The sequence below is a fragment of the Panthera leo genome, chromosome A1 (genome assembly GCF_018350215.1).
Source record: "Panthera leo isolate Ple1 chromosome A1, P.leo_Ple1_pat1.1, whole genome shotgun sequence".
Classification (NCBI taxonomy): Eukaryota; Metazoa; Chordata; class Mammalia; order Carnivora; family Felidae; genus Panthera; species Panthera leo.
The window spans coordinates 144416006-144442008 of NC_056679.1; the positions used below are offsets into that span (position 1 = coordinate 144416006).

Sequence of the window (26003 nt, forward strand, 5' to 3'; positions counted from 1 at the left end):
GGCAGCAGCCGGCCAGCCCGGCGAGGGAGGCACTGCGCGCGCCTGGGCGAGCGGGCTGCGCCGCCGTCACCGCCGCCGCGCCGACTTTGCCCTTTAAATCGGTCTCCAAGCCGATTACAGCTGATCTCCCACGTGACGTTTTACCTTCTGTTTCCCGGAGCCAGTTGCCCGAGGACAGTCCTCCTCGGGCTGCCGCGCGTCGCGCCGCCCCAGACCGCCGCGGGGCTCCGGCTCCCGCAACTTCGGGCGAAGCGGAGACGGGTCCGGGCGCCCTCTCGGGGCCACTTTTCCGCGCGGGCGTCGGGGGCTCCCCGGGCTTCGCTCGGCCAGGAGGGCGGCGGTCGCGGTCGAGAACGTGCCCTGGCCGCAGCCGGGAGCCCCTCGGACCCGCGAGGCGCCACGCCTCGAAGGGCGGCGGCGTGCCCTGCGCTCGGCGTCAGGCAAGGGGGCGCCCTTCGCCAGCCCGGACCGGAGCGGGCGCGCCCTGGGGCTAGTTGGCCGAGAGATGGCTTCGAAGCAGCGGTGAGCCCCCCGCGCCCTCAACATGCAGAAGAGCGTGCGCTACAACGAGGGGCACGCCCTGTACCTGGCCTTCCTGGCCCGAAAGGAGGGCACCAAGCGCGGCTTCCTGAGCAAGAAGGCAGCCGAGGCGAGCCGCTGGCACGAGAAGTGGTTCGCTCTCTACCAGAATGTGCTCTTCTACTTCGAGGGCGAGCAGAGCGGCCGCCCGGCGGGCATGTATCTCCTGGAGGGCTGCAGCTGCGAGCGGACGCCCGCGCCGCCCAGGGCCGGGGTCGGGCCGGCCGGCGCCCGGGACGCGCTGGACAAGCAGGTACCATCCGCCCTTCTTCCTCTGTCTCCCTCCCTCCCGCCGTGGAACTCCCTGTTCCAACCCTCGAGGTCTAGGGCTCGACAGAACGCTGGAACCGTGCTCCGAGTTCCTAGGTTCCCCTGCGGTGTCGGGGGCAGGACATCAGCACGCGCCTCCCCATCTCCATCCCCTTTTCTCCCCCACCTCCTTGTAATCGGTACTGAGGCCCCGCTTTGTTTCTTTCGCGACTCTGAAAGAGGTCGGCTCTTTTCATTGCGAACCATCCATTGCTTCGCTAGACCTTGTTCGGAAGGATTTTCTGTGGTGACGTGGGTTGACACCTGTTGGATTTAGATTGGCAAGACGGAACTAACTTATTTGGGAAAGTTTGGTTTCTCCCTTACCCGGCTGGTGCGTGTAGGTCTGGTTTTTTTTTTTTTTTTTTTTTTTTTTTTTTGCCTGCACATGTTTGATGGCTGGTTGTGTAAGGAAGAAACGGGGGCTCCCAGGAAAGGACAGGAACTTTCTGTTGGCCGTTTTCAATCTGTTTTTGTGGTTTATGTCCGTTTACCTTGCTAACATTTGACCTGCTGGGTCTAATTATGAAGGTAAATGTGAATCCATTTCCCTCAGGATTAGTATTTGCTAGCCACATTCCTGCTACGTTTAAACATGTGGGCATTTTTAAAGAATGCTTCTCTGTACTTTTAAATGAATGCTTTGAAAATAAATGTGACCTTTTTATTCCGGGTCATAATTTTATTAGTTTTGCTGTGTTCGCACTCGGGGAGGACAAAAGCCCCTCTAGGTTTAGTACCTCCTGCCCTCCCCCCCCCCCATTCCTGCAAATACGAAATTTGTATTTTTTTTTTCAATCACCATTTGGTTATTAAAGTTAGAGCAGACTAATTTTATGGTCTCAAACGTTCTCACTTCGCTTCTAGATCTCCACCTTGAAAAAAAGAGGCCGATTGTTTTCGCTGTTGCATAAAAATGTTTCGCAGCTGAATTTTCCCAGCAAGTTAGACCAAACAGCTTCTCCCGCAAGAGAGTGGCTGTGGGAGGCGCTAGCGATGGGATGATGAGTAAGATGCCTGCATAACCCCTGAGGCTTATAAAACAATGTGTAAAATTAAGAGGAGTTCAAACTAGATTAACCAGGAGTTTTTTTTTTCCCCCCACTTCGGTTTCACTATAAATCATTAACAGACTTATTTGATTAAACTTGTTATAGCGCATATAAACCTGAAATTTAAAAAATATCCTCTTTGGTTTTTGGGGACATGGTGAGGGTTTTTTGAAAAACTGATTTCCTATTTTGTAGATGTAGATACTGGAAATATAAGTTGAAGTTTCAAGTTCTACATTTTTTAATTTAAATTAAGAGAAGGAAAAGGGTTTTGAGGAAACAGATTTGTTTCAGTATCTATTTTTTTTTCTGTTGGTGAGATTTTTTTTAAAAAAAGGTATGTGTTCCAAGGCCCCACTGGAGCCATAACTAATAGGTTCTTTTTCTTTTTTTTTAATGTTTATTTATTTTTGAGAGAGAGAGAGAGAGAGGCACACACAGAGCATGAGTGGGGGAGGGGAAGAGAGAGAGAGTGAGACATAGAATCTAAAGCAGGCTCTAGGCCTTAAACTGTCAGCACAGAGCCCCACAGGGGGCTTGCACCCAGGAACTTCGAGATCATGACCTGAGCCAGTGATGGACGCCTAACCGACTGAGCTACCCTAGATTCTTAAATGTTATTATGTGTGAAAGAAAATACCCTGAATATATCATTGACTTATTCCAAATTAGGACTTAATTCCAAATTAGGTTTTCTCTTTGTATTTATACTAATATCAGGAGCTAGCCAATACTTTTTTCTTTTTTTGAGTTGGGGGTGGTAAGATGTTACTTGTTGGAACTTGTCTGGCTGGCTGACCAGTTAACGTTATATGAAAACCAATATTTTTCTACTTGGAAAATATCTGTACTGTCCTCTTCTGGACAGTTTTCTTTATACCACACTTTAATAAATAAAGGTAATCTCCAAAATAGTTTGACTTTTATGCCACTTTCTAATGGAAATCCTAAGCAAGTCATCCTAGTAAAAAAAAAAATTCTGTTGTCATACAAGTTATGAGTATTTCTCACTCATTCTGTACATCTTTAAGAGGATAGAAATGAGAACCTTTGGTCCATGTGAAGACACCTGAGGTACACAGGAGTTGGATTGGGAAATCTGTCAAATTGTGTCTTCTGTTAGCCATGCCTGCCTGACTTAGGTCAGTTTAGCAGGTTGATGCTTTTCTGTAGTACTGCCTGTCTGGGTGTGTTTGAAGAATTAAGAAGAAATTGCAAAGATAGGAAACAAAAAGAAACCTTCTACCTTAAGCTTATAGTTTATGCACTGGGTTCCCTTTCAGTTAATTTATGTTGCTGTGTGCTCCCATCTTCTCAAGCACCTAGACTTGAAACTGGCGAAGTTGAGGCACTGAACAGGGACTGTCTTAAGGTTTGCATCTCCAAATATCCTTCGGGAGCTTTCCGAATAAATGTCTCTGTCAAACCCATACACATAGTTGAAGATCAGGGCTTAAAATGAAATTTTGGGAGGCACAGTGGTTTTCCTCCACCATGTTGCTGTGACCTCCGTATGCAAATTTCTTAACGGTTCCTCTGTGTTTTTTTTTTTCTTTCTGTGAATGAAATTTGTTTCTTAATATTTAGAAATTAAGAGTTGGGCTAAGAAGATTTCAAGTTGCCTTTCAATAATGGTATCTCCTGTTTCTAATGTTGTAACAGCAGCGTGAGCTTTTGCTGTGTAGAGGATGTGACAGACTATTTCGTAAGATTTTAAAGATTACCATTCTCAGTAATAAATACTAAATCTGAGAAGCTAAGGACAAGCACGTGATCAAAGTGGACATTCTAATAGGTTAGCAGATGTGCAAACCAACATCATCGCTAGAACAGAGACATTCTAGGGACACCTGGGTGGCTCAGTCGGTTAAGCGGCCGACTTCGGCTCAGGTCATGATCTCATAGTCCGTGAGTTCGAGCCCCGCGTCGGGCTCTGTGCTTACAGCTCGGAGCCTGGAGCCTGTTTCGGATTCTGTGTCTCCCTCTCTTTGACCCTCCCCCATTCATGCTCTGTCTCTCTCTGTCTCAAAAATAAATAAACGTTGAAAAAAAAAGAAAAAAAAAAAAGAACAGAGACATTCTTATTTACATTGGAGGGCGATGTAATGTCATTGACAGTTACTATAGTTAATGCAGTTTTTGCTATAAAATGCCTATAATCATTCTTGTCAGTTTAAATGGTACTTATCCTTCAAATGATTCTTAAATTCTGTTTAATTGTGTTTTAAGGTAAGTCATAAGAAGAAAACACTCACTGGTTTGCTTCTAAATAATTCAAAGGAAGTTGGTTGATGAAAGAAAAAATTAAGGTTTTTATTTTAAACCACTGTTAAAGTGTTTTTTTTAAACTGCTTCCAGTTAAGAAGAAAAAACAAAGGTGTTTTTCACTTTACAAATGTGCCTATGTTGAAGGAATATTTGCCTTGCTCCATTTTTTTCAGGAGTGTCCCAAAGATTTCACTTTGGTAGGTTCTTAGGAGATTGATTGCAAAACTCTCATATCAAGTTCCCTTAGTGGCTACTTTTGTTTTGTTTTATGTTTATTTATTTTTGAGAGATAGAGGGAGAGAGATAGAGACATAGGATGAGCAGGGGAGGGGTAAAGAGAGAGAGGGAGACACAGAACCCAAAGCAGGTTCCAGGCTCTGAGCTGTCACCACAGAGCCCTTTGCAGGGCTCAAACCAAGAACCACGAGATCGTGACCGCGAGATCATGACCTGAGTCATGACACCCAACCGACTAAGCCACCCAGGCGCCCCTCCATAGTGGCTACTTCTTAGGTACTTTTAGTTATGGTGATATAATTAAGATGAATTCAGCCAAAAAAAAAAAAATTGCAAATAGTGTTCCTTTTCTTGCAAATGTGTGTTGGTGGTACTTATTTCTTTAAAAAAAAATCTCCATTTATGTAAAATGAAAAACTTTTCGTTCTAGGTAAAGGCGTTCAAGGGGAATGGGAATTTGAGTTTAGTAAGTACCTTCTATGTGCCAGGCTCTGTGTAAGTCTCCATTATCACATCTCATTTGAACCTCACTTCAGCTCTTGGAGATTGGTAATGTTTTATTCGTTTTTACCTATGCTAACACTGAGACTTACAGCATTTTTGGGATATAGAGATGATCCAAGTCCAGCTCCAGGTATGAAGATTGAATCATCTCGAGGAGTGCCTTAGTAAGGAAGCTTTTTAAATAGATTGAGCTTCAAGAAATTTAAAATCTGAGTGGGATGGGGGTTGGGATTGTAGTATGTGAATCACTGTTTTGTTTATTCTTATTTCCCTTTAAAAACTAAAGGGCAGTTGTGATTCTTGAGAAATATAATTGCAGACCATTGCATTTTCAAAGAAAAATGAGATTTATGTTTAAACAAATAATTTTAAATTTTAAACAAACAATTTTGCATGGCATTCATTTCCTTCAATAGGGGATCTGTAAAAATATTTGCACTTAAGTGAAAGTGCATATCCGGTTAGTCTGGTCCATCTAAGTAACTGTATGTGTCTTGCTTATTAGCAGGCAAGACATATAGGAGCAAAGCGGTATTTATTCTTATTTTCCTGGTAATGTTAAGTGTTCCATTCACCCTGATGTCAGTTGTTTTTGGTCTAAAAGATCTCCGTAGTTCTGGAGGTTTAAAGTAGTAGATACTTGTCATATTTGTGCTGAATTAAACATGTTGATTTAATTTTAAAGGGATTAAAGGTTATGTGATTTCCCCTGTCACCTCATTACTAACCAGTCATTTTAGCCTTCCTAACTTGACCACAAGCAGAGGATTTTAATCGTTTTATGGAATTAGGCAGAGCTGTACGCAAGCCCTGAAATACTTGTGGAGGGTGGGGAGTGTGGATGGTGGATTTTAGGTCTAGTTCATGTTGTTTAATTGATGCATAATAACCAGCTCAATATTTTCTTTTCGACCTTTGCTTCTTGAACATAAATGAAGGGAAATGGGATAAAAATATTTACTAAATGTTATAAAAAGTTTTAAAACGTAGTTTAAGGAGGAGAAATGATTTGTTGCTTAAACTTTGTAATCATTCTTTCATTTAAACTTAAATGAAGAAAAATTCTATGGATTAGCAACATGTAGTTATTTTAATTTTGGTTACACTAAACCTTACTATTTATATTATTGTAACATAATTTGATTTCTTTGGGAATTAAAAAATAGAGATATTTTCCTTTCACTGGGTGATGATAAATTGTAGAGCCTGTGTAATAACCACGATTCTGGTTTTAGCAAGCAAATGTTAATAGTTGGTTAAAACAATTGATATTGCTGTGTGTTTAATGCAGATATGTTTAAGGTGATTTTGTCCATATTTTTCAATAAATATGCATGCTTTGGTCAATGTAATTTTAATTTTGTAGAATAGGAAAACCTAGTCCTTAAGATTATTTTGTAATGAAAGAAGACAGGTTGACAAACAATTTGGCTTTACTTACTAGATCTTAAGTCCCAATTTTTACACTTTTAAACTAGCTTTGTGTTTTCATGCCTGTTCATTTATATTATAAGAAAGGGATATATGTACTTATGTGTGTGTGTTTATTGGGTTTGTTATCTTCTATCATTAAATATGAAACATTTGTTATGCAGTTACATATTTTGGAGTTTACAGATTTTTATTTATATCATTAACATTTTAGGATGTGAATTGTAAATTCAATCTGTCTACAAGTTAAGGAGTTTTATTTTTCAGGACTATATATTCTGTTTCATTAATCACTATATGAATTCCTCTTTGAAATAAGCTTACCTTAATTTAAGACTGTGTATAGTAAAATATTAGTTAATATTTTAGGTGAAACTAGAAAATGATACTTGTTTGGTATCAATATAGTACTGTCGCAAACATTTGTTTATTTTATAATATTTGTCATTATTCTAAAATTTACCATTATTCCAAAATTATTTGTTATACTTCAGTTGGTATAATTTTCAAATACGAACCAATTGTGAAGTTATAAATACATGATTTTGGGTCCACCAAAGCGTATATTTTAGCTTTTTTGCCCAAAGCGTATATTTTAGCTTTTCTGCCAAACATGATGGTGTGTCTGTTTAGAAAAAAACAGTAGCAGAATTTTCTTTCTTTTTTCTTTTTTTCTTTGAGAAAACATTGGTATCAGTAGGTGGACCAGAGGTGCAGAAAGCACATAATCTCACTTTTCCTTTTTACTGGCACTTGAAAAAACTAAATTTTTTTTGAGCAGCAGGCAAAAGTTTATTAAGAGTATAAGATCATAAAGGAAGAATGGTATGAAAGCTCTCTTTACAGAGAGGGGGCATTCGAAAGTGAATGCTCGCCGACTACAGACCAGGGACTTTGTTTGTTAGGGTTTTGGTTGACCCTAGGGGTTTAATAGGGGTGGTCTATGGCCAAATGTTCCTTGTGGGTCATACATGGTAAGACTTTTGTCAAATTCCTGAAGGGAACCTGAGGGGGAGTAGGTGGTGTCTGTTACATTCTTAAGAGGAACCTTAAGCCCGAGGGGGTTTGCTATGCTCAGATGCTCCCGGCATTCTTCCAAAGTACGTGCTTTCCCCATCCAGAGACCTCAGGTCCTAACCTTTTCCTTTCTGCCTACTGAATCCTGTCTTTTCCTATCATATTCTCCCCCCCCCCCCACCCCTCCGAACATGTGACTCTAACTGCCATTAGGAATTGGGACAAGGACTGATCTTAACTGCTTCCTGCTGAAGGGGGCAGTCAGAGCAGGTTCTAAGGTCAATCCAGAGGTCCGATATAATGGGGAGGTGTTTGGAACATCTGGGCTAGCAAAATTTTCTTGGACGTCTTATTTTTCTTGCATATGCGACGGCTTAGTTAGAAGACATTGATATCTTAGGTGAGCCCCCAAAGAAACGTTGCAGGACTTTTTACCTCGGTATCTGGAGTTCATTGTCTCACAGCTTCAAAGAATGAAGAGGTGGACAGAAAAGGAGCCACAAGCAGAAGTTTATTAAGAGAAGATCAGAAAGGAAGAATAGTAGCAAAACTGTCTTTACCTGCTGAGAGGGGACATTTGAAGGTGAAAAACTTATGATTCAAGGAAAAATAAAGACACAAATCATTTTTCCTAAAACTCCTCACAATAATGCCAAACGCCCCAGATATACTTTTAAGGAAAAGGCAGAAAGGCACACACACACATACACACACACACAAGTTTGAGTTGATCAGTGCTTATTTCAATCGTGTTTGTTTTCTTTTTGAACTATAAAGAAAGACATGAGAAAGTTGGGGAGTCCTATAAAAGTCTACTTTACAGCATCAGAGTAGAGTCAGTTAATGAAAGTTAGAATTCTCGGAAGATCTGAGAAGACACAGACAGATAAAATGACATTAAAACAGCTATGCTTCAAAATAAAATTTATCGATCCTTTAGTGCTGTATTTTTCTTAAATGTAGGCCACAGTTTCTTTTATTAGCTCTTCCCATACTCCCCAATGTGACATTGCATGAGACCCATGATGATACAAACAGCAGGAGTCCGAGGGACTCTGGTTGCTGGTACTTTGCATTCTTTTCAGATTCCTGAAATGTTTTATTTTGTCATTGGTCTGATTTAATTTAGACAATGCCTGATTCATTTCCTGAGCTGTATTTATGAGCCCGTGCCATTTGTGTGACTAATGTAAACAGAGGGGTTAGTGCTGTCCAATAGAGGGAAGATTGGAAAGCTAAGAGGTTTCCTGGGAATAGCAATGTAGGAATGTGGAGGTGGTAACCTGGTCTACGGCTCATCATGAAAGTAGCATCCGAATTCCTCACGGAAGCCATGCCGAGACCATGTCAATGATGTGTAGGTATAGGAGGCTGTTCACATCTGGTAGGAATTTGCTTTCTTTTAACTTTAGGTTTATCAGTTTCCAAGTCTGATGGTAGTATTGTGTATGGCTCGGTTCAAGAGGGAAATTGCCACGGTTTCTGTCTCAACTTAGCTACTCACCTATATGTGATCTTGAGCAATGTCTCTTTCTAAGCCTGGTCCCTGCCTGAAGACGAGCATCACGACAGTACCTACGTCATCAGGTTGTTGTCAGGCAGTCATCCACACCAGGCTCTTAACATGGCATGTGAATAGTCTACACATTTGTCAGCTGGTGTTTCCATTAAATTCTTTCTAATGTAATTCCTTGTTGATTTTCTACTTTATTTTATTTTTTATTTTTTTTAAGTTTATTTATTTATTTGGAGAGAGACAGAGAGAGCATGAGTGAGGGAGGAGCAGAGAGAGAGGGAGACAGAGAATCTCAAGCAGGTTCCGTGCGGTCAGCATGCAGAGCCTGATTTGGGGCTCAATCCCATGAAACTGTGAGATCATGACCTGAGCTGAAATCAAGAGTCGGATGCTTAATCAACTGAGCCACCCAGGCATCCCACTTTTTGTTTTCATTACTTTGGTCATTTAGGAAGTTTTTTCTTTCCTTCCTCTTTAGAAATGTTTTAAATTTAACACAAAATAGAATAGTTCAGGGAATGCTAATATATCTATCTTCAGTAATCTCCAGCTTTCTGCTTTCTTGTGATCTTTGTTTCCCTCCACACATGCTTCTTTTTCTCCCCCTAGACTATTTTTAAGCAAGCTCTACACATTGTATTATTTAACTTATAAATAAGGATTTTTTTTCTTTTTTGCACAAACCTTGTTTGGCACTGAATATTATGCTAAATGTGGCTCTCAAAAGAATGATCTTGGAAAGAGGATGTAACGTGTTTCTGTTTTAATGTGTGTTGTTATAATGGTCCTCATCTTTTTGCTTCTTTGATATCATTATAAAGGAAAAAACTTAAGACAGTAGTTGTGAAGACGTAAAGGTGGTGGAATTAGCTTTTAAATAAATTCCAGTATGTTAAATCCAAAAGAAAAGAAATTTGAAATCAGTTGTTTAGCTGTGATCATAGTGTAAAAATATTTTCATGATTTGACTTCACTCTAGGGGATATTAAATTATAGGGGATTCTCTTACTGAGGGTTCTTCTTTGCTTTATTGAAGTCCATTTTCCAAACTCTTAAGAGCTGTGTAGCTCGAAGAATCTTGTTTAGAGCAAGAATGAGTGCTTCCTCCTGTGGCATCCTTAATGCTGCTTCTCACGAAGCTCAGCTCGTGATTGGGGCTGATTGGCTCAGCTCGTATTTGGGGACTAGACTGATCTCTGACCAGTCCATGGGTTGGCTGTTAAACTAGAGGGGTCGTGGGTGAGTTAGTTTTATGGAAAATTTGGTGGGCGTGATAGACATCATTATTGACATGTCTAGTGTACTCATCAAGCTAGTTAATGCTATCTTCATCAAACTAATACTAATTCGTTATGAGCCACATTCTCTTCCTTCACTAGCAGTTTTATACCCTCACCGTATCAATATGATCTTTCCAATAATATAATTTCTGTCCTCTGGTCTTGATTGACCTCCTGTATTGTTTAGGGATCATGTTCATAATTTTCCCTTACTTTTTAATATTTTAATATTCAAAAATTATTTGAATATTTTTCCTTTAATAATAAATTAAATATAAACTTTTTAAAAAGTATAGCAAATGTAGAGAAAAATGCACGAATTATAAGGATGCCAGTTGATGCATTTGTGCAACGTGACTGTGTGTAAGCAGCACCCAGATCAAACTATGTGTGTAAGCAGCACCCAGATCAAACTATTAACATGATCAGCCCTCCAGAAACTAACCTCATGTCTGTTCCTCTTCACTACTCCTAGACATAGAAAGCCACCATCCTTACTAATAACATTAGGGATTGCTTTTGCCTGTTTTTGAACTTCATCATGGACTCATGCAGTAAGTACTCCTTTGTGCCAGGCTTCTTTCCCTCAATGTCATCTTTGTGAGCTTGATCTGTGTTGTTGGATGTTGTGGTCCATTTGTTTTCATTTCTTGTAGTATTCTACTGGATGAACATACAAGATCTTCCTTGACTTACAGTAGGGTTATGTCCTAATAAACCACTGTAAGTTAAACATATCATAAGTCAAGAATGCTTTTAATATACCTAACCTACCAAATGTAGCTTAGCCTAACGTACCTTAAATGTGCTAAGAACACTTATATTAACTTACAGTTGGGCAAATCATCTATCACAAAGCTTATTCTATGTAAAGTGTTGAATATCTCATGTAAATTATTAAATACTGTACTGCAAGCAATAAACAGGATGGGTGCATGAATGCAGAATGGTTATTAGTGCATCAGTTGTTATCACTCATGATCACGTGCGTGGCTGACTGGGAATTGTGGCTCATTGCCACCAGCAAGCATCATGCGAGGGGACCACACTGCATACCAGTAGCCCAGGAAAAGATCAAAATTCGGAATTCAAAGTGTGGTTTCTACTGAATGTGTATTCCTTTTGTACCATCAAAAAGTCAAACAAATCATAAGTCAAACCATTCCAAGTTGGGGACTGTCTGTATAACTTTCTTTATCTCGTGTTGATGGACATTTGGATTGTTCCCACTTTGAAGCTATTTTAAATACTAAGGATACAGAAATTACTGTACAGGTCTTCTGGTGCACATACACATATGCATTTCTGTTGGGTATATACTTGGGAATGAAATTGTTGGTTCATAGGACACACATACATTTGGCTTCAGTAATTTTAGCCAATTTTCTGAAATAGTTTTATATTGGTTGATGTTCCCACCAGCACTGTAGAAGAATTCCAGTTGCTCTACATCCTTTCTAACCCCTGGTATTATCAGTCTTTTAGATTTAAGCATTCTAATGGGTCTGTAGTAGTATCTCCTTTTGGTTTTCATTTTCATTTCTCTGATAATGAGGTTGAACACCTTTTCTATTATTTATTGACCATTTGATTTTTCTCTCCTTTGAAGTGCTTGTTCAATCTCTTGCCCATTTTTATGAGTTATTTTACTGATCTGTAGGAGTTTTAAATATTAATTTAAACTATATGAATTGCCATTTTTGTACATTAAAATTCTTGAATATCATAATTTCATATTATTCATTCTAATATATTTGAGGACATGATTCCTTTGTTAATTATATATAGTGCAAATGTTTTTTTACCCTGGCTTGCCTTTCTACTCTCTTAAAGGGGTCTTTTGATGAAGAGAAGTTTAAAAATTTAATGTAGTATAAATTACCTTTTATTTATGGCATTTGTCTGCCCATGATATGAATGGGGGTAGGGGCAATATCTGGAAGTGCTTTGTGTGGAAGGGGCAGGAGCCGGGGCCCTCCCCTGGTGCTCTGTGGTCAGTGCAATCAAGTGGATCACAAATGATGCAGTAGTAAGTAAAATCGAATGTGCTTGCAGCAGTTTCAAATTGCCATGCCAGGGTGTTTTCCCTTTGGAGGAAGGCTGAAGAGGTAATTCTAAAAGACAAAAAATCATAATGTTCTGTCTTCCATATACTTTTTGAGGTCCGAAATAATTCCTCCCCTACTACACCTATACCTTTCATGTGTAAGGGTCAGGTCCAAGAGGGTTAAGGGAGGGCACTTTTATCAAACTTAACCAGAGTTAAGCTTGAGTCCCTGATGCCCCTTTCAGCTCTGCTGCCTCTTGGAGTGTGTATCAACCAGGCTGGCCTGGAGGTGCTGTAGTGAAAAAAAATATATCATATCCACAGTGCTCAAGATGGAATCCTCAGTTTTCAAAACATAAATATATAATGCCCTATAACTCTTTCTACTTTTATTCTCATCATTCCCCAGGAAGTTGCCAAGAAAGAATGGTCTCTTCTCTTTCTTGGAATACCTACTTTCAGAGATCAAACTGCCTTACTAAAGCGTATGAATGGGAGGGAATAAGGAAGAGAGAGGTGGACAATCAATCCATTGTTGACTACGCAGATTCAAGGGCCACAATGGTGTGGCTGGAAGCAGCTAATCAGTAACCTGAAAATTATGAACAATGGTGAGGCAGCACTTAGTACCCTGAGAGGGGTTCAGAGGTCTAATGTAGCCAATCTGCCAGGAGTGAGAGGAGGTAACACCCCTGTGACCTGGCCTCTTCCATTGTGAGACAAACAGGTCAGCTTGTGGCAGGAGTCACACATCTGCCCTGCAGTGGTAGCCTCTGCCTTAGAAACAGAGTCAGGCTCCATCAGCCTTGATGAATCAGCCTACTTGATTCCAGTAGGTTCACAGCCCTTCCTATGGGCATCTACATGAGTGCTCCAGACAGTTCAGTCAGCAGACTTGGTTTGTTCCTAGGTTCATGTTTCCAAAGAAGGGTCTCTTTAATTTTCCTGTCTGCAGTTTTCCAAGTGGTAGACCAAACAACTAACCAATGGCAACAGCCCAAAAGCATGAGTCCTACCCTCTGACCAGAGTAACTACATCTTCTTTTGCTTCTGCATAGCTGGCACTGAGGCTGAATAGCCACAACACCCAGTGAATACCACTGGGTTTCAGCTTAGCCAAACCATCAATGAACCAGGCCCAGACATTTAGGGAATCTTTTGTGTATTGAAGGCCCCCTTGAGTCAATGGCTTTGCTTTAGGTAGCAGAACAGATCAACTTCTCCTCAGAGGGATACTTGCTCCTGAGGCCAGACTAGCTACACTCTTGAACGTACCTTTCCATTTGATGAGCAAGGTTTGGGCCCTTGTCTTGTTTGTTCTTGAGTCCAAGTTGATTCATCCTAAAATGAGAATTTCAGGTTGGAAAGTTACAAGGCCTCTGTGGGTAAGTATGGACAAGGAATCAGCAATAAGCTAATAGTTGTCTGCATGCCTTGTAATTTTGTTTGAATTTTGGGTATTGTGTATGAAAAATCAAAGAAATAATTGAAGGCTCTGCATGATATTATTTTCCTTTGGAGAGGATTTACTTTTGTTTTCTTGCAGGCATAAATGTGGGATTTATGTTACATTAATCCATTCTATGATTGAGCTGGTGAAAGCTAGGTTTCAGGTTTTGTGAGAATATATCCATTTTAAGTTTGCATTAATTTCTGAAGTGTAGCCTTTCCAGGATCTTATCTGGAATCCTGGATGTTTACAGAACTCTTCCCTTCTTGGTCTCCTCCATCCCCATGAGACTACCAGAAACGCAGTGCTGGTTTCCAGCCTCTTATCTGCTGATTTCTGGTTGTCCTCCTAGCCTCTTGCTTTGTACCACTTAGAAACTGGCAAATTCCTTGAGAGGAACAACTTCAAAGACGGTCAGACTCACTAGTTTACTTCCCTTTTCTACTGTGTCTTTACATGTTAGGTCCTGGCTTAGGTCTTGTTATCTCACTGATGCTTTCAAATGGATATTTTTTTTTCCTTGTTGTGTCCAGCTTTTCTAATTGTTCTCAGTGTGTGCGTGTTGGGGGGCTGGAGAGTGGGACAGGGTCTATAACAAGCTGCTTGGCCATTACCACTCAGCAATGCGTTTTAATAATGAATCTACAAATCAGTAAAACTCCTTTCAAAACAGTGGAAGAGTTATTTTGTGTGTGTGTGTGTTTTCCTGGATATTTGTCTGTTAATTACTTCTTAATCATTAATAATAAAATACTAAGAACTCAAATCATAATTATACTTATTTTATCAGTTTAATTCTGAACATCTTTGAATATGGTATTTTTGAAAAAATCAAACGAAGCGTAATTTTGTAGTCATGAGATTTTTTACAGATGTTTATCTTACTATTTGAGGATACTGAGATGTAAACCCCATTTTATTCCTTACACAGTGGATTTAGTTTTAAACTTTTCTTTTAGATAGTTTTCTCATATCTGATGTCTATCTTTCTCCCTCCCCACCTTCACCTATCTATCTGTATGTCTATTTATCATCTTAGTGTATGAGCACTTAATTTAAAGCAATTGTCTTTCTCCTGGCATAAGTTAAACCTTTCTGCTAAGAAAGTAAACCAAAATACAATTAGATAATTTCATTTAGGATATTAACTTGTTAGTTATTTATACACAATGTTTTATACAGTTGTAACAGCTACCATTATTGAGTGCTAATTTTGGATTAAAGAGCCAAGCATTCTACATACATTATCTCATTTAATCTTTATAACCATCTTGAGATGACAGTGTCCTCTTTATTTTGCAGATAAGAATACTGAGACCTAGAGTGGTTTACTAATTCACACAGGGAAAAAGTTTACTAAGTGGAAAACTTGGTTAAATAGAACCTAATTTAGTAATTTAGCATTTCTTGAGTTTGGCCCTTAGCTAGGTGCTAGAAACATCTAACCAGGAGGGAAAAGATTTTGTCTTTAGTCTCATTCTTCTCTGTCTTGTTTCATTTGCAGTTTGAGAGGATGTCAGTCTCATCTGGCCACATTTGTAAAACCCATAAAGCAAGTTATTATTTCCTTCCCAGATTGATGAACTTATGTCATCAAAGCAAAGCTGTGGTCTCCTATTTACCTAAGGGAAGCATTAGAACCAGTTCACATAACCTCCAATTTCTTATCTGCTTGGCCCTGTGCTGAGGGCATGAGAGCTGGGTCGTGGTGGAGTAGGATGTTGGGGATCAGGTCAGTCTGTCTCCAGAGCTCCATCTTTCTCCTGTGCTACTGGCTTCCATCACAGGCTTCCTTCTTGGTGTCTGCCCAATACTACGGGGGGCTCAGCACTGCCATTTCAGACCTTGCTTATACTATGGCTCTTGACTGTGAGAAGATTTCTTTATATTTTGATGTGAGTCCACATCCTCAGTGTCTTGATTTATGCTACCACTTTTTGGCCCCTAGGTCTAACAAGGTTGTAGTCTCCCCTGACCCAGAGCAGTGAATACTGTTGGTGACAGGGAGAAAGGGAGAAAGAGAGAATCCCAAGCAGGCTCTGCACTGTCAGAGCAGAGCCCATTGCGGGGCTCAAACCCACGAACCATGAGATCATGACTTGAGTTGATGTCAAGAGTCGGACACTTAACTGAGTGAGCCAACCAGGTGCCTGCCAAAAATAGGGAGAGCAAATTAATTAGGCTAATCTATGTGAACAGTATTTTGTAAACTAAAATGTTATAAGAATAGTATTAAAAATTTTTCACAATTAAACGTTTTCATGTAAATAAGGGCAATTTAAACAGAAAATTAGTTGGAATTTTGATTAGTACCGATGGTATTCTGTTCATTTTATGGTCCATTTTGAGAACCAGATAGATTCTCTGCCTAGTTTGTGGGTACATAGTTTTTCATTTTGATGGGCAATACTTATCCAAGGTTTTATGAAGCCAAGTTTTTTGTTTCTTTTGTTTCTTCTTTTTTGAGAGAGAGAGAGAGAATGGGTGTGCATGCACATGAGAGGGGGTGGGGCAGACAGAGAGGGAGAGAATCCTAAGCAGGCTCCATGCCTAGTGCAGAGCCCATCTTGGAGCCAGAGACGGGGCTCGATCTCACTACTGTGAGATTATGACCTGAGCCAAAATCCAGAGTTGGATGCTTAACTGACTGACCCACCTGGGTGCCCTGAGTCCAAGGTAAGATTTTTAATTTCTATGGACAATATTTGGTGAATGACAAATTCCTTGAGAAATAGTTGGACGATTATTAAGTATAGGAGAATATTACCTATAAGGATAGATGACTAAAAAGGTTTTTCTTTGTCATTTAAATCCTTTCTGTTTTATGAATCTTTTCGACTGCAATAAATATTAGATATAGGAGAGTGATATTAATAGGTAATTTTTTTCAGAAGAAAGATGTAGCTAAGTTGCTAAATTGCTTTTTGTGCTTTAAAGATTCAAAGATTTTTTTTTTAATTTTATTTTTTATTTTTTAAAATTTACATCCAAATTAGTATATAGTGAAACAATGATTTCAGGAGTAGATTCCTTAATGCCCCTTACCCATTTAGCCCATCCCCCCTCCCACAACTCTTCCAGCAACCCTCAGTTTGTTCTCCATATTTATGAGTCTCTTCTGTTTTGTCCCCCTCCCTGTTTTTATATTATTTTTGGTGTTACTTTCATAGGGATTGCATTGAATATGTAGATTGCTTTGGGTAGTATCAGCATTTTTTAAAAAAATATATGAAATTTATTGTCAAATTGACTTCCATACAACACCCAGTGCTCATCCCAAAAGATGCCCTCTTCAGTACTCATCACCCACCCTCCCCTCCCTCCCACCCCCCATCAGCCCTCACTTTGTTCTCAGTTCTTAAGAGTCTCTTATGCTTTGGCTCTCTCCCACGCTAACCTCTCTCTCTCTTTTTTTTTTCTTCTGCTCCCCCATGGGTTCCTGTTAAGTTTCTCAGGATCCACGTAAGAGTGAAAACATACGGTATCTGTCTTTCTCTGTATGGCTTATTTCACTTAGCATAACACTCTCCAGTTCCGTCCACATTGCTACAAAAGGCCATATTTCATTCTTTCTCATTGCCACGTGGTACTCCATTGTGTATATAAACCACAATTTCTTTATCCATTCATCAGTTGATGGACATATAGGCTCTTTCCATAATTTGGCTATTGTTGAGAGTGCTGCTATAAACATTGGGGTACAAGTGCCCCTATGCATCAGTACTCCTGTATCCCTTGGGTAAATTCCTAGCAGTGCTATTGCTGGGTCATAGGGTAGGTCTATTTTTAATTTTTTGAGGAACCGCCACACTGTTTTCCAGAGTGGCTGCGCCAGTTTGCACTCCCATCAACAGTGCAAGAGGGTTCCTGTTTCTCACATCCTCTCCAGCATCTATAGTCTCCTGATTTGTTCATTTTGGCCACTCTGACTGGCATGAGGTGATATCTGAATGTGGTTTTTATTTGTATTTCCCTGATGAGGAGAGATGTTGAGCATCTTTTCATGCATTTTAACAATATTTGTTCTTCCTATCCAGGAGCATGGAATCTTTTTCCATTTTTTTTGTGTCTTCCTCAATTTCTTTCATAAGCTTTCTATAGTTTTCAGTGTATAGATTTTTCACCTCTTTGGTTAGATTTATTCCTGGGTATTTTATGGATTTTGGTGCAACTGTAAATAGGATCGATTCCTTGATTTCTTTTTCTTTCTCTTTCTGTGCATTGATTTTATATCCTGCAACTTTGCTGAATTCATGAAGATTCAGATTTTTTTTAATGGAGAATGTTTAAAATGTATACTGAAAGTTAAATAAATCCACAGTTTACTCATTTTTCTCCTTTTTGGTATAAAGTGCCATGTTAACAGAACATTTTTTAAAGAAGTTTTTTATTTATAAAAATAATGTTTCTTGGATCTAATGTACACAGCATGGTGACTATAGTTAACAATACTGCATTGTATACTTGAAATTTGCTAAGAGAGTAGGTCTTGAATGTTCTCAACACACACACACACACACACACACATAACTTTGTCCAAGTGATAGATTTATTAAGGAACCTTACCATGGTAATCATTTCATAACATATAGTATATCAAATCATCACTTTGTATACTTTAAACTTACACAATATTATTTGTCAATTATATCTCACTAAAGCTAGGGAGAAAAAGGAAATCAGTGAATGGTTATATATAGTGTGTATTTTCTGATTCCATGAATAATGTATAGAAGTGATTCATTGTTCTGGTACCGTTAAATAGACACATTATTTTTTAAATATAATTTATTGTCTGATTGGCTTCAATACAATACCCAGTACTCATCCCAACAAGTGCCCTCCTCAATACCCATTACCCATTTTCCCTCTCCCCCACCTCCTCATCCACCCTTAGTTTGTTCTCTGTATTTAAGAGTCTTTTATGGTTTGCCTCCCTCCCTCTCTGTAACTATTTTTCCCCCTCCTTCCCCCATGGTCTTCTGTTAAGTTTCTCAAGATCCACATATGAATGAAAATATTTGATGTCTGTCCTTTACTGACTGACTTATTTCACTCAGCATAATACCTTCTAGTTCCATCCACATTGCTGCAAATGGCATGATTTCATTCTTTCTCATTGCCAGTCAGTATTCCATTGTATATATAAACCACATCTTCTTTATCCATTCATCAGGTGATGGACATTTAGTATCTTTCCATCATTTGGCTATTGTTGAAAGCACTGCTATAAACATTGGGGTACATGTGCCCCCATGCATCAGCACTCCTGTATCCCTTGGGTAAATTCCTAGCAGTGCAATTGCTGGGTCATAGGGTAGTTCTATTTTCAATTTTTTGAGGAACCTCCACACTGTTTTCCAGAGCAGCTGCATCAGTTTGCATTCCCATCAACATTGCAAGAGGGTTCCCATTTCTCCACATCCTTGCCAGCATCTGTAGTTTCCTGATTTGTTCATTTTAGCCACTCTGACCGGTGTGAGCTGGTATCTCAGTATCTCATGCTTTGATTTGTATTTCCCTGATGATGAGTGACGTTGAGCATCTTTTCATGTGTCTGTTAGCCATCTGGATGTCTTCTTTGGAAAGGTGTCTGTTCATGTCTTCTGCCCATTTCTTCACTGGAGTATTTGTTTTTTGGGTGTTGAGTTTGGTAAGTTCTTTATAGACTTTGGATACTAGCCCTTTATCCAATATGTTATTTGCAAATATCTTTTCCCATTCCGTTGGTTGCCTTTTAGTTTTGTTGACTATTTCCTTTGCAGTGCAGAAGCTTTTTTATCTTGATGAGGCCCCATTTTTTCTTCATTTTTTTCTTTTAATAGTTCATTTTTTTCTTTTAATTCCCTTGCCTTTGGAGATGTGTCGAGTAAGAAATTGCTGCGGTAAGGTCAAAGAGGTTGTTGTCTGCTTTCTCCTCTTTTGATGGTTTCCTGTGTAGACACATTATTAAATTTTAAAGTTTATTTATTTATTTTGAGAGAGAGAATGTGAGCAAGGGAGAGGCAGAGAAAGAAGGAGAGACAGAATCCCAAGCAGTCTCTGTGCTGTTAGTGCAGAACCCAACACTGGGCTCGGTCCCACGAACCATGAAATTGTGATCTGACCTGAAATCAAGAGTTGGATGCTTAACTGACTGAGCCACCCAGGTGCCCCCCAATTTTACATTCACTCTCAGAAAAGGAGTATAATGTTTACTGCGTATAATTTGGAAACCCAAAGTGAATTATAACATAAGAAAATTAAAATATCCTGAAATGTTATCCCTCAGATAAAACTATGTTGTTGGAAGAGTTCCTTCAAGGATTTTTTTTTCTGTGTATGCATGTAAATAATAGACATTTCTAAGGTGGGGCATACTTGGGATCATATTGTATATAGAGTTTTGGATCCTGATTTATTTTTTATTGGGTTATAATTGACACACAGGATCCTGATTTTTAAAAATTTTTTGAATGTTTATTTCTTTGAGAGAGAGACAGAGATGGAGTGTGAGCGGGGGGGGGGGGGGGGGGGTCAGAGAGAGAGAGGGAGACACAGAACCCGAAGCAGGCTCCAGGTTCCGAGCTGTCAGCACAGAGCCTGATATGGGGATTGAACCCATGGGCTGGACTGTGAGATCATGACCTGAGCTGAAGCCATACAGCCAACTGACTGAGCCACCCAGGTGCCCCTATCCTTTTTTTTTTTTTGATTAAACATTTTGTTGTGAGCATTTTGTTTACCAGTAAATATTCTTTGAAAACATCATTTTTAATGATTTTACAACATTCATTCTATCACACAGATAAACATTTCCCTACTGTTGGGTATTTAAGTTGCTTTAATACGAAGTTTTGCTTTGCAATTTTAAGTAACGTTGTAGTGAACAATAGGATTGCACTTGTGAATAAACTTTCAAGGCAGGTGGAGGCACATGCAAGCATGAACAAACAAAAAAGCAAGAAGCGAGAGTCATCCTTTTAACCACCACAGTAAGAGGATTTTCCCCAGTTTCTCTACCTTAATTAAAAATTGTGCTCTCTAATATATACCCCATTTGGATTTTTTTATGAGTGGTTGAAAACTCAACATAAAACAGATTTCTGGAATGAAACTCAACATAAAAACACGATTTCATCTGTGAATAAAATACAGAAATAAATATGGCCAACTATGATCTTCTAATTTCTAGAAGTAAAACTGGACTATGAACGCTTTTTGGTGGAATTTACTCTCCCTAGGGATATTTGCTGTGATTAGTTAGAGGGCCTCAGACCATGATCAATGAGCTCCATTTGAATGAGCAAAGTAAAAATGCCCAGAATTACTATGTTCCATTGATTTTAATCATATTTGGATTATAATGTTTTACATTTTTGGAAATTAAGATGTGTTTTCACTCAATGTGCACATTTGATTGATGTGGTAATACTTCTCCTATAAGCTTTTAGTAACTTATGTTGCATTTTACAATACCATCATAGAAACAAACAAAAAAAAGTGGTAGCTTCCAGACTGAAATACTTGGCATTTATTTATGTTTTCAGAGCTCTTTGCTGTGTGCATATTTGCAAAAACATAGAGGTATATGGATGTCTGTGTTGCATCGTATATTTTGGGCCTTTGACCTTTTGATAATAATCTAATGTAAGTACAGGGAATACCACGACCATGTGAAAAAGAGGAAAATTCAGTGCTTGGCTTTCGAAGTACTTACTTGAAAAATTTACTTGAAGGATGGCAGATGTTAGTACCAACTGATCTTTACCTTGGTTGGTTTTTATCTCTTCCTGCAGCCCCTCTGGGCCACAAGACCTCTGATCAGTAAAATTCTCACAACACACTTCTTCATGCAACTACAACATTATTTACATTTTTGGCAGTGGGTTTTCGTTTTTCATATTCTTTCATTGTGGTTAGAGAATGGCAAATTTGACTGTTTGGTAATTTTCACCCATCCTTAAATTTGTGTTACCTTTTGTGATTTAGAAAGACCAAAAACAAAACAAAAGTTAGGATACTCACTCTTTCCTACCTTTAATGTTGCTGACAGCTGCTTTGCCTCCTTGGTCCTATTGTTAACCTTACCCCTGAGAGAGAACGTTGTATCCCTGGGGCCCCTGACCTGCCCTGCCCCATTGTGGCTCTCCCTGTGGCTTTTGATAATGAGAATAATTTTGGCGCACAGACAGAACTCCTGAAAGAATGTTACTGAATTTCTTATGCCCTCCTATTTTAAAATTTAACTCCATTGTGAATTTCAGTAAATGGGCTTTCTAGTTTTAATGGTTAGACAAAACATTTTATTGGAAGATGATTTTAGGGTTCTGGAAGGCAGGTTTGTTTGACTCTCTGTCACTTTGAGTAGAAGAGGAAGGTCCATAGGCTTTTCACTTGGCAGCCTTGTGGGCTAGCAAAATGAGATGCTTGTGAGCCCAGTTCCCAAATCCCTTAGGATTGCTGCTAATGACATCAGAGTAAAATCCAGGCAGGCATTTTCAAGATACTTTATAATCTGTTTTGCACATTTGTCTAAAAGTCACTTAAAGTTTGGAGCTGTGTATTTATATATCGATCATGTTACTGTAGTCCCAATATACCAATACTAGTTACACAGTCACTGTGAAGGGAAACTTTCCCATTTAGATTTTACTAAGACTTGCTGTTGTTAATGCTGATACTGTCTGGTTTCTTAGTGCTTGATTGATACCATAGTATGGCTTTCAAGTTTTTTAATACAATCTTGATTTAAAATATTCTATTTCTACAGTCTTCTAAGAGCATTTGGGTTTTCAGGCCACGAGATTGTGATTTGCTTTGGGAATTATGGTACCTGTACTTCCTGATAGCTTTGAAAAAAAAAATACACAATGCTAGTTAGACTCTTAAATGGCATTCTCAGCAGTCCGTGTGGTACTGAGCTGGAAAGAGACTTTATTACAGCAAGAGTTGTTTGATGCTGAGGCTTGTGAGTGAGTAGGGGTGTGTGTGTGTGTGTGTGTGTGTGTGTGTGTGTGTGTGTGCACGCATGCATGTATTATGGTGCTTTAGTAACATTCTCTTTAGGAGGTATCCCAGACAGTTCCTTTCTCATACTAAAAAGGGCTTTTTAAAAAGCAAAGCATCTAGTTTCAATGGGAAAATTATGATGCATTAAATTTGTCTTTAGAGAACAATATGTAGAGAATAAAGTATGTTATAAAGGGAAATAGAAGTTTGACCATGAATTAATTCACCAGCAGTGGAGCAATGCAGTGATGTGGCTCATGCCTCAAAATGATAAATCCGCTGGGGATTAGTGTGGCTTTTCTGCATACATACATTGCTTTGTGGGTTGTGTAGAGGACCTTGGAGGGACAGGAGTGTGGGGGAGGGAGAAGCAGGAATGTGTTGAAAAGATAATCCTGCATGGTGTTTGGGGAAAATGGAACAAGGAAAGACGGGAACCTGAGAAGGAGCCTAAGAATTTGGGTCTGTGATTAAGGTCTACTGTGTAAAACTTTTCCTGATACCAAACAGGGCTTTACAAAATTAGCCCAAATTTAGTTCAGAGTAGTGCCTCTCAAAGACTGGGCTCTTAGGAAGAGAACTGGACTAGCTGAGTTTCAGGTTACGGTGATGGCAGCAGCCCTGCCACCCTTGGGCCAGTCATTCTTCATCCTGAGAATGTCTACTGAGAATGTCTCTGGTACTTGGGTACTCTGGTACTTGGGTGCAAGGCTGTTCACTGCCCCGGATGGGCTACCCAGGCAAAGGGTACAGTACCCTTCATTTTGCCTCTTGGCCTGCAAAACCTAAAATATTTACTATCTCGTCCTTTATAGAACAGATTTGCTGACCTCTGCTTTTAGTTCTGCACTGTCCATTATGGTAGCCACGAGCCATATGTGGCTTTTGAGCACTTAGAACATGGGTAATCTGAATTGAGGTGTGCTGCATACTTACATTACACATGCTGGAATTTAAAGACTTGGAACAAAAAAAAGGAACAAAATATCTCAATAATTTTTTATATTTCATTAGATGTTGAAAGGATATTTTGGATGCACCAGGTCAAATTAAATGGTTATTGAAATTTATTTCACCTGTTTGGCTTTACTTTTTTCCCATGCGACTACTAGCAAATTTAAAATTTCATGTGTAGCTTGCAGTTGTGGTGCACGTTCTGTGTCTCTTGTACGATGCTTTTATATGGCACCCACATTTGTGGGCCACAGAGCTCCTTTTTCAAGGAACCTCTTGAATAAACCTAAATGTCTTCTCTTGGGGTACAAGTTTAGCAAACATGACAGAGCCCTACACATATTCTAGCTTGGGAGTTTGTGTTTTGTTGACAGCTAAGCTATAGTTTATTTATTTATTTATTTTTAAATTTTTAAACATTTATTCAATTTTTTAAGTGTTTATTTTTGAGAGAGAGAGAGAGGGAGAGAGAGAGAGAGCAAGCAGGAGAGGGGCAGAGACAGAGGCAGACACAGAATCCAAAGCTCCAAGCTCTGAGCTGTCAGCACAGAGCCTGACACGGGGCTTGAACTCATGAACTGTGAGATCATGACCTGAGTCAAAGTCGGACACTTAACCGACTGAGCCACCCAGGGGTCCCTAACGTTTATTCATTTTTGAGATACAGAGAGCACAAGCAGGGCTGGGGCAGAGAGAGAGGGAGGGACAGAATTTGAAGCGGGCTCCAGGCTCTTAGCTGACAGCACAGAGCCCAGTGCGGGGCTCGAACTCACAGACAGTGAGATCATGGCCTGAGCCCAAGTTGGACACTTAAGCGACTGAGCCACTGAGGAGCCCCCAACTGTTACCTTTAAATAAAGAGATATACTTTCTTTTGTATTTTTCAAATAAAGACACACACACGCACACATATTTATTTATGTTTTATTTGAAATTGGGTATTCCTTTATTATTATTCTCCTCTGGTATGTTTTAAACAGTCTGTGAGCTATATATTTCCTGTGATGTAAAAATCATGACCTTATGTCTATTGTGATTCAGCAGTTTCACTTGTAGGATTCTGTCTTAGGGAAACAACTGAATGAGTGTGCAGAGATGTGTGCATATATGTATGTTTCTTACAGCACTGCTTTTAATACTGAAAAATTGGCAACAACCCTGATGCCCAACTATGAAGATTAATTCCCTAAATTATGGAATACATATGTAATTATTTTGCCAATATAAGTGATGGCAATGAGTTACTAAAGAGTTTTATAGACACTAAGCATTTTATTTATTTATTTATTTATTTATTTATTTATTTATTTATTTTTCAATGTATGAAATTTATTGTCAGATTGGTTTCCATACAACACCCAGTGCTCATCCCAAAAGATGCCCTCTTCAATACCCATCACCTCCCCTCCCCTCCCTCCCACTCCCCATCAGCCCTCAGTTTGTTCTCAGTTTTTAAGAGTCTCTTATGCTTAGACACTAAGCATTTTAAAGAGAAGTATATGAATTTAGACTGAAAATTCTGAGAAAAAGAAAACTGTTTATGTTGATTCTCTTTGGTTGGGGAATTTGGGGTTATTTTCATTTTCTTCATTCCTGTTTTTATGGTCTGACTTTCCATAATAGACTTGTATATCTTATATAATTAATTAAAATAATTATTTAACCACACTGTAACTAGTGTATGAAATAGCTCCTGGGAAACAGGAAAACTTCGGATTTCTAAGTGAACGTATTTATGTGGTATTGTAATTCACAAAAATAGATTTTATTGTCACATGATGTGGAACATTAGATAAAAAACATTTTCCTCCAGATTGGTCACATATTGCAAACAAATTTTTCTAATAATAAGGTAAGTGGTCATTGGTAGGAAGTAAAGAAGTTTGTACTATCTACAAGGTAAAGTTCTTACTTGAAAACCTGAGATTTATCCTGGGTTCTCCACCTCACCACAAGCGTGACGGCCAGTAATTTTTCCACTGAAATAATTTGCTGAAATTTTAAAATGCTTCATGGCTAGTTATTTTTAAGTGACCCAGGACAGGAAGGATATGGAGGGGGTGGAGTACCATTGGAACTCCTGCCTGTTGATGGAAAATTGTTTCAGAGTGGACTAAGGCACGGCAAGTAGTCTGAAGAGATTGCTGTGTAAAAAACTAAGGTTTTTATTGTGGCAGCTAAATACAGAGTGTATGCTTGACCCCAATAGGTCTTTGGGTTTTTTTGGCACTTTGTTTACTTCCATGGTGAAATTCTAAGAATTGGTTCAACCGCTGAAACTTGGACAAATAAGAAAATGACTTTAATCACAGTAGTTGATAGGTGAGCCCAGGCTGGCAAGCAGGACTCTCCACATGGGTTTTACCTT

At 39.2% G+C, this 26003-nt stretch overlaps 1 protein-coding gene across 3 annotated transcripts in view; it reads left to right on the forward strand.

Annotated features, from left to right (window-relative positions):
* The first annotated feature begins 474 nt into the window (after positions 1 to 474).
* Positions 475 to 26003, forward strand: part of RASGRF2 (Ras protein specific guanine nucleotide releasing factor 2) — a 245682-nt gene continuing 220153 nt past the window's right edge. For all 3 annotated transcript variants that reach the window (XM_042942438.1, XM_042942446.1, XM_042942453.1), the window contains exon 1: positions 475 to 832. In XM_042942438.1, the coding sequence (XP_042798372.1) occupies positions 545 to 832 (288 nt within the window). In that variant the 5' untranslated portion in view covers positions 475 to 544. The remainder of the gene's footprint in view (positions 833 to 26003) is intronic.